The 16586-nt window shown below is 40.4% G+C and overlaps 1 protein-coding gene across 1 annotated transcript in view; it reads right to left on the reverse strand.

The window, feature by feature from the left end:
• LOC104599597 (vesicle-fusing ATPase-like) overlaps positions 1–16586 on the reverse strand; it is a 133869-nt gene that overhangs the window by 101407 nt on the left and 15876 nt on the right. Inside the window, exons 5-7 of the mRNA XM_010262210.2 lie at positions 5020–5187; positions 4582–4736; positions 4338–4446 (exon numbers count right to left, since the gene is read on the reverse strand). Coding sequence (XP_010260512.1) covers positions 4338–4446; positions 4582–4736; positions 5020–5187 — 432 coding nt within the window. The remainder of the gene's footprint in view (positions 1–4337; positions 4447–4581; positions 4737–5019; positions 5188–16586) is intronic.

The following is a 16586-nucleotide window of genomic DNA, read 5'->3' on the forward strand; positions in this document are numbered from 1 at the left end:
CTAGTAACATTTTATCGTCGGTTTATAAAAAATTTCAGCACTATTGTAGCACCCATTACTGAATGCTTGAAAGCATAGTTTTCAAGGCACCAAGGCAAGGCCAGGCAACTGGGGGGCGCCTTATCACCTAGTTGCCTAGGCGATGGATTTTTTCTGTTAGAAATATAGATCCTAAGGTAGTTCCCTAGGTACCATAACCATATTTCTTTAATAATTATTCATGATTTTCATAAGAAAAGTATAAATTTCATATTAAAGTATAGAAATCAACATATTCATGAGAAGAAAAGGATGAAGGAAAATAAAATTCAAAAAATATAAGGGCTGAACCCTTATTTTCGTTATAGGAAAAGAAGAAAATAAAAAGTACTGGTAGTAGTAGTAGTAGTAGAAGAAGAAGAAGAAGAAGAATATATGGAAGAGGAAAATGTTTTGATTAGATAAAATATTTAGTTCTTCCTTGCATATTGGTTCAGGTTTTTAAGTCTTTGAGGGTTTAATACAACATTTAGCAATGTTTGTGTTGATTAAACCCTAATAAATAAGAAAATAATAAAAAGAAATTAGTATATAAACACACAAAATGATTATTTTAGTTTAATAATGCCCATTTTATAATTATAATCTCAAAAAGGAATGAATGAAAAAGTATTTTATAGTAAGAAGTAGAAAACTATTAGGCAATTAAGCGATGCGAGCCTCAAAGGGCGCCTTGTCACCTAGGTATCACCTAGGCGCCCGCCTAGGCATCGCTGTGACAACTATGCTTGAAACGAAGTGAGTTTACTTGGACTCCCATTGTTGAGAAAAGCTTCCAAGTGCTAAAGATGAGGATGACAAAGGCTTCGGTATTGGCTTTACCTGATTTTAACAAGCTCTTTGAAGTTGAATGTGATGCATCCCATGTTGGGATTGGAGCTGTCCTTAGGCAAGAAGGCCGTCCAATTGCTTACATTAGTGAGAAACTTAATGATGCCTAGAAGGAGGTATTCCACTTATGATGTTGAGTTTTATGCCATTGTGCAAGTGCTGAAGTTTTGGAGGCATTATTTATCCAATGGGAGTTTGTGTTGTATTCAGACCATGAAGCATTGAAACACCTTAACTCTCAATAGAAGATAAAGGGAAGACATGCTAAATGGGTTGACTTTCTATAAGAATATAGTTTTGTTTTGAAGCATAAGGATGAACAGCAAAACCGGGTAGCTGATGCTCTTAGTAGGAGAGTTCACTTGGTGTCAACAATGTCTACTAATGTTGTGGAATTCAGCTCCATCAAAGACCAATACCAAGATGACCCTTATTTTGGCCCTATTTGTAGAAGCTATACAGCAGGTGACAAGGATATTCGAGCCAAGTTTGTGTGGAATGATGGTTACTTATTCATGGGCAATAGGTTATGTATTCCATCAGGATCCTTGAGGGCATTGCTCATTACTGATTTGCATTGCAAGGGACATTTTGGTCACAAGAAGACACTTGAAATGATCTCCAAAAAGTACTTTTGGCCAAGGCTACAAAGGTATGTGTTCTATTATGTTGATAGATCACAAGTGCCAAACATCTAAGGGGCAACGTCAAAATATAGGTTTGTATCTTCCCTTACCCATACCAAAAGCACCATGGACTGATATTACTATGGATTTTGTGTTGGGGCTACCAAGAACAGCTAGGGGTAATGACTCTATTTTTGTTGTAGTTGATCGTTTCTCTAAAATGACCCACTTTATTGGTTGCCAAAAGACTTCTAATGCTTCTCATGTAGCTAACTTGTTTTTCAAAGAAGTTGTTCGGTTGCATGGATTGCCAAGATCTATCACATCAGATCGTGGCACAAGATTCCTTAGCCACTTCTGGAGAATTTTATGGAAGCATATGGGTACTACCCTACAATATAGCAGTACATTTCACCCAGAAACTGATGGACAAACTAAAGTGGTTAACCGAAGTTTAGGCAACTTGTTGAGGAGCCTAGTTAGAGACTACTTAAAGCAATGGGATCTTATCATACCACAAGCTAAATTTGCCTTCAATGATTCAGTTAATAGATCTACAGGGAAGACTCCTTCTGAGGTTGTATATGGTCGGTCACCTAAAAGTGTTGTTGATCTAGCTCCTATAACAGGGTTGCGGCGAGTGAGTGATGATGCTGAAGCTTTAGCTGAATCCATTCGAGAAATTCAAGAGAATGTACGACAGAAGCTGAAAGAAAGCAACCAAAGGTATAAATAAGTTAAGGATAAGCATCGTCAGATGAAAGAGTTTCATGAAGGTGATCTAGTCATGGTTTATTTGCGGCCTAAAAGGTTTCCCGTTGGGACCTAACATAAGTTGAAGCAGAAAAAGATTGGTCCATGTCAAGTGTTGAGATTGGTCCATGTCCATTTCACCCATTTTTAATGTAGCAGACCTCTTTGATTACCATGGGGAGCTAGAACCAACAACGAAGGATGGGCGAGGACTAGCACAAAGGGATAGTAATTCTAATGAGTTTGAACAAGTAGAGGGTGTAGAAGATGTTCAAGTTACCAACACTCGAAATGAGGCCTATTTCAGGTTCTTGGTCAAGTGGAACGGGAAACCATCAATTGAGAACTCTTGGATTAGTGAAGAGGAGTTTATGAAGCTAGGTGGAAACATGTGCAAGGCTGCTAAAATTGTTGCTCATACGGGGTCAAGCTCTTTTTAACCCAGCGGGAATGATGAGGCTAAAAAAATTGTGAATGTATTCTATTTTGTATGCTTTTTGTAGTGGGATCCCAAATTGGTGTTTTGGGTACCTTTGTTGATAGTTTGGGATCAGGGGTATTTTCATCATTTTATAAGTCAGATTTTTGGTCAGGGGCAGTTGGGTGCATTTTTGTTGGGTTTTGGTCTCTTAAAGTTATCTTCTGGGGGTTCATTTGAAGTTAGTTTTGTTCTTAAGGAGTTGTTGGTGAGAGGGAAACATTCTAGGGGTAAGGGGCTTATGTGTAAACATTTTAACTAGCTTGTCCAGCTAGCCAGTGAGTCTTATAAAAGAGAATGGGGTTGTTTCTGTAGGGTCTTTTTGGTTCTTTCTCTCTTGTTTGAGCTGTAGTTCAGCCCCAGCTAGGGTTTTCAAGTATTGGGAGCTTGGGTTTTGAGGAATCGACAAATTTTGGCACCACCCAATCCCTCCATCGCTGCGTGTTTGCGCGGGAGACCAGCTTGTTGCCATTGTTACTGTAACAGACTGTTCTAGGAGGAGTTTTACTTCAAGTTCAGGTCTGAAATCCCTAAAAATCCAACTTGTTTTGTTGTTTCCAGCTTGGTATTTCTTGTGCTTATCGTTGTATACTTTAAGTAATGCATGTAATTTGTCTTTTTGTCCACATCATCTTAGATGTCACAAGTTAAGGAGCATGTTGATAAAAATCGAAATATAACCATGGTTGGCAATACAAATCCGCCATGCTCAAATCAACAAGAGACTCATGATGAAGCTTTGGAACAGAAGAAAACTTGTAAGAGGGCAAAAATGAAGGACAAATCAGAGGTATGGGATCATTTTACTCGACTTGAGCCAAATGAACAAGGGGTTATTAGGGCTAAGTGTAATTATTGCCCTACAACTTACAATTGTGATCCTAAGATAAATGGGACTACTAACCTTAGGAATCACATGAATAAATGTAAGAACTACCCTTACAAATCTCCCAATGATTCAAGATAAAGACAACTATCAAGCGGGCTCAACAGAGGGAGATAGGGCTAAGTGTAATTATTGTTTTCTATTTTTTCTTGACTGATCTCACACTAAACCTAAGTCTGTTACAGCAGTTACTCCAATTCCATGTAATGCCAATGCTTGCCTTGGCAAAAGTGTTTCACTCAACATTTTTCTAGCATATTCTCTTTTTTCCTTTTAATGAAATTTTTACGTTACTATAAAAGAAATACTTGCCTTGGAAAGAGGCTTCTATGCAAAAAGACAAACTAATGAATTACTTTTTTTATACAAAAATAAGGATGAAATGCTTTTCCACCCTCTAAAGCTCATACCCAAGAAGCATAAATGCAGACTTTAAATGCTAAGTCCTTAAATAAAAACTATATAAGCAAGCTTCTAATGCTTCACCACTTGAAACGAAATACAATTTATGTTTGTGTTTATCCATGTGCATTGCACATGCCACCTAACTGCTGGCTCCACCCTTGCACCTACTAGTATAGGAACAAGCAAGCATAACGGAAGAATTGATCCTTGTCACTAAATATTTGATGCACAGAACAAATAGGAAAGAACACAGAAACCAAAGTAATAAGTCTTGAGTATCTATTCATCTCCTTTTTTCTGAGTACAGCTTATACAATACCTTTGGTTCTTTCCCATTTAACATCTTTCCAATCTGGCGAGCCATGAGTGTCTTCCCAGTACCAGGAGGCCCATAAAGCAGCATCCCTTTGACATGCTTGATGCCCAATCTGGAATATCAAAAGCTTTTCTAATGAGGACCAAAAAGAAATCAACATACCCCCCCCCCCCCCCCAACAGACACACAAACCCCAAAATAAAAATCCATTGAGCCAAAAGGTTTAAATGACAAGAGTGTGAATTACTTATTCGTTACATGTGGGGGATAAACTCGAGAGGCAAATGCTCGTCTAAATATATTTTCAAATTCTGCATCTAGACCACCAATACCCAATGACTGGAAATTGAATTCCTTATGCTTAAAGATGTTGCTGCTGGCTGCTGCACGTTGATTGACAATCTGCACAACTCAAGAATGGTGAATCAATATAATTTGTCATCACCAAAGATGATAATAGCAATAATTAATAGATAATGGAGCAGAAAGATGGAATAATTTTAGAGAGAAGAGAAAGAAGCATATGACAAAAGAAAAGAAAGGGTCTTAGCTATTTTCATAACTCCATTTGAAAATGAAAATTTAGTAGTTTTACATGATTTCAAGATGATTTGAACTATCACACTGAACCAATAAGAGGAACTAGAGACAACAAGGAAAGCATATCAGCAAAAATGAAGTTTACCTTTATCCCACTGCTATTTGATGCTTCAAAAACAAAGTATGTCTCACTTGATATCATTCCCCTCTCAAGGGTCTTTGACTTTTCACTCTCTACGACTGCCTGTGTGACTGTAAAGATATAGTTGTTACCATGATATTCAAAAGATCCCCTTTGTCCTGCTGTCATAACCTGCACATGAGACAGTTTTAAAGCTAGATCCTAGAGTACATCAGAGACAAATCATTTCCATTTTTCCAAGAAAAGACTTGAAAATAATATTAAGATGTAATATAAAATTCTAATACTTTTTGTTCATTAGTAAAATCAAAGAGATATTTTGGTCTGAACGTCAAAGAGCTTTATTAATGCAAAAGCTGACAAGAATACAATCATCTAGCTCTAAAACAAAAATAAAACATTAAAATCTTTCATGAAAACAGCAAACAAAATACAAAGTTCACTGAAGATACATCACAGCTGTAGTACATTTAGACAAGTGATGTTCTTTCTCAACAAGATCCTACATAGGACTCTGAATAAATTAAGAGACAAAACAAACATAATTCTCTTTTTTATGAAGTAATTAACCAATTCTCATATTAACTTTAAAAACCAGTGTATCTTTGTGGAATTGAGCACGGACTGGTCACATATCTATTAATCAATTGCAAATGTACTTTCAGCATCTGGTCTAATTTCTTATAGCTGTTTAAAAGAAATTGGGTTACTTCAAAGAACCTTCCTGCGTGGTTCTACTCAATGTTTTAAAAAACAACCCGGAAAGGGAACCGTTTTGGTCACCGGTTTCCGGGTCAACGGTCTGACCGTCCGGTTCGAATGGACAGCCCATTCTCATAGAAAAATCAAAAAATTAAAAAATAATTAAAAAAATAAAAAAAGGTCAAAAACCATTGAACAGGTCAATGGATCAACGGTTTGTTGACTTTTTCAATGGTTTTTTACCAGATTCCAGGTTTTGGGTAAAACGGAACCAGTTGCCTGAACAGTTCCTGGGCCGAACGGTCCGACTGTCTAGATCAACGGCGGTTCGAAAACATTAGTTCTACCCATGAAAAGTAAGAGGTAAGAAGAGGCATTACTCTATTGTGGAATCCTTTCCCCCTTTGCCATATGAAGACACCAGCTTCTCAACTGATGTATTGGACAAAGAGATGAAAGAACTATGATTTGCAATTTACTGGTACATAATTTTGAAGGAGTTCCTTGGCCTAACATGTAGCAACTTCAGTCAGCAATGGAAGGAGACAGTGTTTAACTCTTTTTCTGATAAATATAGAAGTTTAGAAGTATGTTTATATATGCTTGTACATGGTTTTATCTCATTAACCATGTAAAGAGGATCTAATCCTCTATGGGGGCTTTCTCCCTCTTTTTTCCATTTCATAATTACCATTTATCAAGAAATAATGCAGCAAGCTTTCTTAAATAGAGAGAGAGAGAGAGAGAGAAAGAGAAAGGGAAAACTTATCTTTTTTAAATAATTTAACAAATGAGTTTTGACCACTCATAACATCCTGGATGAAAAAAAAATTATTGACAAACAACAAATTCATACCTTGACATGAGATGATTGATAAACATTGTACATTTAAGTTTCATCAGAACTTCCAAAAATCTGGAACTTCTTTCCAATTTCAAAGGTCAGTAAAACTAGTTCAGAAAGATAAATACTAAAGTTCCAAATGACTGTTATTCTCCAAGTACTGCAACATCTAATTGTGTTGGTTAAGTCTCATCCAATATCTAGGGAGGCAGACATGAGCCTTTTGGAATTAGAACCCCAGTTAAAAGCAAAGAATCTCATCTTTATTAGTTGTAGCTTCCACAAAAAGGACCACTAAAGGCCCATGCAAGGTTCAAAATTTCGATATGATACACCTCATATCAGGCGTATTGTATTGTATCGGACAATACACCTATTTAAAGGTGTTTTGGGGAAACTACTCAATTTGATTATTATATAAATATAAAAATACTTATAAAAATGAAACTTTGAAAAGAACAAAAAATAAAAAGTGCATTGTATAAAGCACTGATACTTCTCTTCCAATACACAGAGGAGTATCAATACTTTGAACCTTGGGCCCATGCAATACTGCTATCAGATTTGATTAGAATTCTATCCACACCAACCAGCCCTGGGCTGTGGAGTGGTAGCTGTTAGACAGTTTTGTATGCCCTTAGCATCAATCAGAATGATGTACTTTATGAGTTTATTGTAAATGAATAAAAGTGCATATTTGATTCATGTTCCCTTGCTATGTTTCTATGTAATACCCTTAAACTGGACACTTAATGAGACTCGTGTTAGTTTAGAATGTTCACAGCCAGTGGGTCGGTTTGGGGAGACCTATCTTGATAAGGTTGACACTGTGGTGCCACCAAGTCGGTTGGGGTGGCCTGTCTCAGCTGCTAGGGTGAGACCCTAGGCACATACAGTGTAAGATTAATTGAATCTTTGAACTGGACCAGATTTCCAGTATTGCCCTGGACCTTGGAGATTGATGGGCAAAACTGGAAAGTTACACCCGACCCCTAAACTCGATTATGATACTGCACTAGGTGTCGGATTGGGCTGTCTTTGATGTACCAATCAATGAGATCCTTAGCGGGGGTCAAAACCTGGGTATGTTGGGACAGTCTGAGAACTCATCTGAGTGGATGATCATAGTGACAGGATTAACCCCTTTGTCGGACAAAGGTAATGATCGGGGATGCACTTTCATTGATGGAAACCAAGACTGTCGGCAGCCGATTTCAATCGTTGAGATTTGTTTTGAAAAATATATTTTATATGAGATATAAAAGTATATATATTATGGTTTCTAAAATGTTTGCAAGAAGGTTTTAATTCCCGAGAACCATATAAGTGAGAGTGCAACACTGTTCCTTGCAGCCGAGGGAGAGGTCATCTCTTGTCGGGCAGTGTATGATCATTATGGGCTGAGAGGTTAAGTGTAAGACCATTGAGGATAATACCTGATGGGCTAATCTTGCATCTACCCACAGTCCCTGGGTGTTACAAGGTGGTTTGGCCCAGGGACCACGTAGGGTAAGTGTTGGGCCCATAAAGCCCATTTGATGGGTTTCAGGGGGTGCACTATCCATAACAGTGTATTCGACCAGGCCTTGTAACAAAGGCTGGGTCGAACCCATGTGGCTGATGTGTAGATCAATGCTTAGGTCCCACACCATACAAGGAAGCCCAACTGGGCAGCAGTTAGGAAGGTTCAGTGAGCACATAAGCTTAATGCGCCTAAAGCCCATTTCGAACTGGGCTATTTAATTAGTTAATTATGGGGCGAATTCTGAGATGGATTAGCAGATAGGATAGGGTCTTGACCCTATCCACTCAGAGAGTCCAGATCTGAATGTGATTCAGATCTAGAAACCTCCTAATGAGATTAGGAGAAAGCTAATCTAATCTGCAGATAAGATAAGGGTTTATCCTTATCACCTAAAGAGAGGGTTGATCCAAATATGGTTTGGATAAGCAGGTCCTAATTGGATTTGGGGCTGATCTTTTGGGTTAACAAAAGAAGGAGAGGGCGGCAGCCTTAGACACAGATTCACATCCTCTTTAGTGCTGAGGAACACAGAAGAAAGAATTAAGCAACCCTACAGAATTCTTTCTTGCCACCTCCCTGTTCTTGTCGCCCTGTTTTCCAGTTCGATCTCCAGTTGTGGGAGAAGTCAATATTCAATCTTGACATCAGTTCTTGGAAGAAGAATTGATAGGAAGCTGTGCTCACGTGCCATCCTGCTGTTTCTTGCGAAGGACAGAGTTCTTGGAGAAGAACACTACTAATTCTGCTCCATCCTGCTCTGCATCATCTTCAGTGGGAGCAGTCTTTGGATCCTTCCTTGGGCGTGAACACCTTCGTTGGGGGATACTGCTTCTCCGTATCAGGTATAATCTTCTCCTACTCCTTTTGGTTCAGATCTGGTTCAGTATATGGTTCAAGAGGGAATGCGATTCCCAGTTGAAGGGAGAGAAAAATTTTTGAAATTCGCCCCCTTATTCCGCAATCTTTGGGCGTCCATTCGATGGATCTCTCATCCCTTCAGTGGTATCAGAGCCATGGTTCAAATCTTGAACCAATTTGTTTCAGATCTGAACCTGCGCAAATAGGCAGAAGGCGTTCCACCCAATTTGCACAGATATGGGTTTTGGGAAATTTGTTCCCAAAATTAATGGGCAAATAATCTAAAATTAATTTTATATAAATATGATTATTATTTAGAACTGTTCTTTATGATTTTCTTGATTTATGGGTTGTTCGTACAAGAGGAGATCGAAATCTTGATTTGCGCAGGGAACCTGCGATTTTGTAGTTTCTGGATTATTTTTTCTACATTTGGTCTGTAAAATAATTTTTTTTATTTATTTTTAGACTGAATGTATAGGTATTCGATCTGATGTAATTATTAATAGAAATTAGGATTTCTATTTATTTTATTTTTGGATCGAAAATGGCGGCGCAGAAAAGGAGATTTCGCAGAGAAGGAGATTTCGTAGATGGGAGAATCGCTATCTGCGATTTGCAAACTGAGATCTAACCTCTATTTTGCAGGATGGATTGTGCGAACAGCCTTGTTTGACTGATTCTTGATTTTCTTTTATCAGTATTTAATTTCAGATTATTTTATTGTATTAAAGATTTAATTAAGGATCAAACCCTAGACCCATTCGAACCAAGATTGGTTCAAACTGTTTGGACCGAATCTAGGCTTTAATCAAGGCTGAAAGTCAGCCCTAATTTTCCCACTAATGGACCTAAAGATTGATGTTTAATTAAATGGTTAATTCGGCCCAACCTGTAAAGGCCCAGTTTTAAATAGATAAAACTGCTAAAAGCCCACTTAACACACAAAGCTATATGGGTAGAACCATTCGGCCCATATACCTAGATAATATTAATGGTTAATATTATGGATTTAAAATGGGCTTCGAATGGGCCTTACAGATGATTAATTGATTGGGTCAATTTATCCCTGCATTAGATGTATGGATGTGTGATGTGCTACGTACATGGGCCATAAGTGCTTGGCCCATGCTCAATCGACAGTGGCTCTTGCGCACACCATGGCTGAATGCACATCATTGCCATGGTGTCCCTTTTGGTCATTGGATGACCTCCCTCAGTGATGGGCCCCACACCTCATCAAGAGGTTACTTGCGGAACCCTATCCGATTGAGGCCCACCGAAATCTGACTTTATGAAAGTCAGTGGGAGCCACTTTGGTTTGACCTAGATCAAACTTGGGCGTAATTAACTGTTCCCTCCAGCTAATATGAGTGCATGTGATAGGGAGATTCATATGATGAACTCTCTAAAGGCCTTCCATCATTAGCATGAGGATGGGTCCTTCAGTAATGAGGAAACGCACCAGAAAATGGGCTATCCATTTGCTGTTGGGCTTGTCTGAGTGTTTCATAAGATGATAGAGGCGTCATAGACCGATGTGGGAGGGGCTTCACCAGAAAATGGGAACTCTCTCACGGTACCTTGGCGTTCACGAATATGATGGGTAAGCACTCACTAGATAGAAATGTTTACCTGAAAATGACTCTGAACCTTGTCTGACAGAGGCCATAGGGAAAACTCATATGATGAGTGGATATGATCCTTCACAGAAAGGTGGTGGGGTTATACAGCTGAAACAGTTGGCTCCATGCACCCTATGTGATTTCCCACATTTCCAGAGACAACCCGTAGTCTCCGTCACTGAGAAAGGAGGGAAATCTCAGAGATGAATAAATGGAAATGGAACGTAGATTAAAATCCATATCTATGAAATGAACATGAATCAATTTAGGTTGTGGACTGATGTTTGCTCTTTTATCAGAAAATGGCAAACGGATCGTTTGCAAAATTGCTTGATGACAACAAGTTGAAGGGCCCAAACTATGCCGACTGGTACAGGAACCTTATGTTGGTCTTAACCTCTAAAAAGTTGGATAAGGTAGCCAAGAATCCTGCCCCAGATCATCCGGGAGATAGGGCTTCCGAGGCCCGGAGAAGAGAATACCAAGAATGGGAGGAGAAAAACTCCCTTGCCCGCTGCTATATCATTGCCTCTTTAGACAACCCAATTCAAAGGCAATTCGATCAGATCGAACTTGCTAAGGACGTATTGGACAGTCTGAAGACAATATACGAAGAGCAGAATCGTTCTACTTGGTAGAAGGTCTTGAAATAGTTCATGATTGCGCAGATGTCCAAGGGCCAACAAGTTCACGACCATTGTCTCCGGATGATAGGCTATATCAACGAACTGGAGGCTCTTGGATCCGGGCTGGATCTGGTAACACAGATCGATGATATTCTCAACTCTCTGCCTCCATCCTTTAATCCATTCATCATGAACTACAACATGAACAAGTTGAACGTCAGCTTGCAAGAACTCAACAATATGTTGCAGAGGGCCGAAGAATTGATTAAAAAGGATGAGCCCATTGCCATGCTTGTTGAAACTAGCAAATCGGGCAAGAAAAGGAAGGCAAAGAGAAAGACCCAGAAGAAGGCTACCAAACCCAAGAAACAGAGAAAGGACAAGGCATCAGATGCCTGTCATTTTTGCAAGAAGACTGGCCACTGAAAAAGGAACTGTCCTGCCTACCTGGAACCCAAGAAAGGTAATTTTGAAACTTGTGTTATAGAAACCAATCTGTTGGTAGTTTCTGCGTCCTGGTGTATTGACTCTAGGGCTTCAACTCATGCGTGTAACTCACTGCAGGGGTTCAAGGTAAGCAGAAGCCTGAGTGATGGAGAAGTCACGCTCTACTTGGGGACTACTACAACTGTTGCAGCCGCGACCATAGGAACCGTGGAGTTATTTTTTAGAGAATGAACAATTGTACTGAAAGATTGTCTTTATGTACAAAATATAAGGAGAAATTTGATTTCTGTCTCAAAACTATGTGCAGATGGTTATTCTGTCTTCTTTAGTAATACGATTACTATTAAAAGAAATAACAGATTCATCGCATACGGGGAACTGGAGAACGGTCTCTATGTTCTACATCCTTTTCTAGAAACTAACATAACCGAAACTACGTCGGCTGAAATCCCCAAGAAGAGAGCCCGTGATACAGTTAATCCCACGTGTCTGTGGCATTACCGATTTGGCCACATCGGTGTTGACCGAATCACAAGGTTGGTAAAGGATGGTCATTTGGATTTTCTAACTGTAGAAGATCTTCCCACCTGTGAGCCTTGCCTACACGGCAAGATGATGAAACGGCCATTTAACGGTAAGCCTGAAAGATGTACATGCACACTTGACCTAATACATACTAATGTATGTGGTCCCCTGAGTGTTAGGACACGGAATCAACACGTGTATTTCATCACCTTCACAGATGATTTTTCACGATATGGTTGTGTACCTAATGAGACACAAGTCTGAATCCTTCGAAAAGTTCAAAGAATTTAGACAAGAGGTCGAGAAACAGTTGGGGAGAGAAATTAAAGCCCTTTGATCAGATCGAGGTGGCGAGTATCTCTCTGACGAATTCAGGGACTACTTAAAGGAAAATGGGATAGTATCACAATTAGCTCCTCCTGCTACACCACAACTTAATGGTGTTTCAGAGAGGAGGAATAGGACCTTATTGGATATGGTCCGGTCGCTTCTCATACACTCAGAGTTACCCACATCCTTTTGGGGTTACGCATTAGAGACTGCGATTTACGTGCTGAATCGGGTTCCAACCAAATCGGTTCCGAATACTCCATATGAACTTTGGACCGGAAAGAAACCAAGTGTCAGATACTTAAAGATTTGGGGTTGTCTAGCACACGTTAAAAGAACGAGTGCAGACAAGTTGGAATCCAAGACCAGCCGTTGCCTATTTGTAGGCTACCCAAAAGGCTCTGTAGGTTACCTATTCTATGACCCAAGTGAGCAAAAAGTGTTCTGCAGTCGAAATGCACAATTCTTGGAAACCGATAACATCCTGGACACCCATCATCAGGAAGTTGTTCTGGATGAGGAGAGCTCAGGAGCAGTGGGAGATGTCCCACAAGTTCTAGGTAGTGACCAACCTAGAAGATCCACTCGGGTATCTAGGCCACCAGTCCGTTATGGTTATGACCAGGATAGTTACCTGGTAGAAACCTTGACTAGTGAGGAGGATCCCGTGACTTACGCGGAATCTATGATGGACATAGATTCCCAGAAGTTGGTGGAGGCCATGAGAGCAGAGATGGACTCAATGAAGACCAATGGAGTTTGGACTCTAGTAGATCCACCCTCCGGGGTAAAAGCAATCGGTTGCAAATGGATTTACAAGAGGAAGAAGGGGCTCGATGGTAGGGTTGAGACCTTCAAAGCTCGTATGGTGGCGAAAGGGTACACTCAGAAAGAGGGCATCGACTATGAGGAAACCTTTTCGCCTGTGGCCATGCTTAAGTCCATTAGGATTCTGCTAGCTGTAGCAGCATACCATGATTATGAGATTTGGCAGATGAATGTCAAAACTGCATTCCTGAATGGAGATCTTACTGAAGATATCTATATGCAGCAGCCGCAAGGCTTCATTGTTGCAGGTCAGGAAAACATGGTATGTAAACTTAATAGATCCATTTATAGACTTAAGCAAGCTTCTAGAAGTTGGAACATCGGTTTTGACTCTGTTGTCAAATCGTTTGACTTCAAGCAGAATCCGGATGAACCCTGTGTCTACAGGAAGTACAGTGGAGATAAGGTTACCTTCTTGGTTCTGTATGTAAATGACATTCTACTCATTGGGAATGATGTAAGAATGTTAACTACGGTGAAAGTATGACTTTCACAACAATTCTCCATGAAAGATCTTGGAGAAGCCTCCTATATACTGGGTCTTCGACTCTATAGAGATAGATCAAAGCGGATAATAGGATTATCCCAATCTGCTTACATTAACAAAATAGTCAAAATATACAGCATGGAAAACTCCAAGAAAGAAAATGTTCCTTTCAGGCACGGAGTCACTCTCTCCAAGAAGATGTCTCCCAAGACTTCTGAGGAGATTGATGGCATGAAAGACATTCCCTATGCCTCTGCTGTAGGGAGCATCATGTATGCCATGCTGTGCACTCATCCTGACATTGCACAGGCAGTGAGTGTAGTAAGCAGATTTCAGGCCAACCCAGGGCAGGAGCACTGGACTGCTGTGAAAAACATACTTAAGTACCTTCAAAGGACAAAAGAGTTTTGTCTAGTATTCAACGGTAGCTCACTACAAATCCAAGGGTATACAGATGCCGATTTCCAGTCGGATCCAGATGATAGAAAGTCTACATCTGGATATGTTTTCACGAGAGGATCGTGTGTTGTTTGCTGGAAAAGCAGCAAATAGGGGTCCACTGCAGACTCCACGACCGAGGCCGAGTACATTGCCGCAAGTGAGGCTACCAAAGAAGCCGTGTGGATGAAGAAGTTCGTTCACGAGTTGGGAGTAGTTCCAACCAGCACATCACCCATCCCATTGTTGTGTGACAACAATGGAGCCATTGCTCAGGCTAAGGAGCCACGAGCCCACTCGAAGTCGAAGCACATCGAGAGGAAGTACCACGTACTACGGGAGATTGTTGGTAGAGGGGACGTCCTGATTCAGAAGGTAGCGTCAGCGGAAAATGTAGCAGACCCATTGACGAAGCTACTATCACAGAAAGTGTTTGAGAAACACGTGGAAGGCATGGGACTCCAGCTTGTACTTGAATGGACCTAAGTGCAAGTGGGAGCTGTTAGACAGTTTTGTATGCCCTTAGCTTCAATTAGAATGATGTACTTTATGAGTTTATTGTAAATGAATAAAAGTGCATATTTGATTCATGTTCCCTTGGTATGTTTCTGTGTAATACCCTTAAACTGGACACTTAATGAGACTCGTGTTAGTTTAGAATGTTCACAACCAATGGGTCGGTCTGGGGAGACCTATCCTGATAAGGTTGACACTATGGTGCCACCAAGTCGGTTGGGGTGGCCTGTCTCAGCTGCCAGGGTGAGACCCTAGGCACATACAGTGTAGGATTAATTGAATCTTTGAACTGGACCAGATTTCCAGTATTGCCCTGGACCTTGGAGATTGATGGGCAAAACTGGAAAGTTACACCCGACCCCTAAACTCGATTATGATACTGCACTAGGTGTCAGATTGGGCTGTCTTTGATGTACCAATCAGTGAGATCCTTAGCGGGGGTCAAAACCTGGGTATGTTGGGACAATCTGAGAACTCATCTGAGTGGGTGATCATAGTGACAAGATCAACCCCTTTGTCGGACAAAGGTAATGATCGGGGATGCACTCTCACTGATGGAAACCAAGACTGCCGGCAGCCGATTTCAATCGTTGAGATTTGTTTTGCAAAGTATATTTTATATGAGATATAAAAGTATATATATTATGGTTTCTAAAATGTTTGCAAGAATGTTTTAATTCCCAGGATTCATATAAGTAGAGAGTGCAACATTGTTCCTTGCAGCCGAGGGAGAGGTCTTCTCTTGTTGAGCAGTGTATGATCATTATGGGCTAAGAGGTTAACTGTAAGACCATTGAGGATAATACCTGATGGGTTAATCTTGCATCTGTCCACAGTCCCTGGGTGTTACAAGGTGGTTTGGCCCAGGGACCACTTAGGGTAAGTGTTGGGCCCATAGAGCCCATTTGATGGGTTTCAGGGGGTGCACTGTCCATAACAGTGTATTTGACCAGGCCTTGTAACAAAGGCTGGGCTGAACCCATGTGGCTGATGTGTAGATCAATGCTTGGGTCCCACGCCATACAAGGAAGCCCAACTGGGTAGTAGTTAGGAAGGTTAAGTGAGCACATAAGCTTAATGGGCCTAAAGCCCATTTCGAACTGGGCTATTTAATTAGTTAATTATGGGGCGAATTCTGAGATGTTAGCAGATAGGATAGAGTCTTGATCCTATCCACTCAGAGAGTCCTGATCTGAATGTGATTCAGATCTAGAAACCTCCTCATGGGATTAGGAGAAAGCTAATCTAATCTGCAGATAAGATAAGGGTTTATCCTTATCACCTAAAGAGATGGCTGATCAAAATATGATTTAGATAAGCAGCTCCTAATTGGATTAGGGGCTGATCTTTTGGGTTAACAAAAGAAGGAGGGGGCGGCAGCCTTAGACACAGATTCACATCCTCTTTAGTGCTGAGAAACACAGAAGAAAGAATTAAGCAACCCTGCAGAATTCTTTCTTGCCGCCTCCCTGTTCTTGCCGCCCTGTTTGCCAGTTCGATCTCAAGTTGTGGGAGAAGTCAAGATTCGATCTTGACATCAGTTCTTGGAAGAAGAAATGAAAGGAAGCTGTGCTCACATGCCATTCTGTTGTTTCTTGTGAAGGACAGAGTTCTTGGAGAAGAACACTGCTGATTTTGCTCCATCCTGCACTACGCCATCTTCAGTGGGAGCAGTCTTTGGATCCTTCCTTGGGCATGAACACCTTCGTTGGGTGATACTGCTTCTCTGTATCAGGTATAATCTTCTCCTACTCCTTTTGGTTCAGATCTGGTTCAGTTTATGTTTCAAGAATGATCCTTGAAAATATGATTTTCTAAA

The sequence above is a fragment of the Nelumbo nucifera genome, chromosome 1 (assembly GCF_055504915.1).
Source record: "Nelumbo nucifera cultivar China Antique chromosome 1, China Antique-T2T, whole genome shotgun sequence".
NCBI classification, from domain to species: domain Eukaryota; kingdom Viridiplantae; phylum Streptophyta; class Magnoliopsida; order Proteales; family Nelumbonaceae; genus Nelumbo; species Nelumbo nucifera.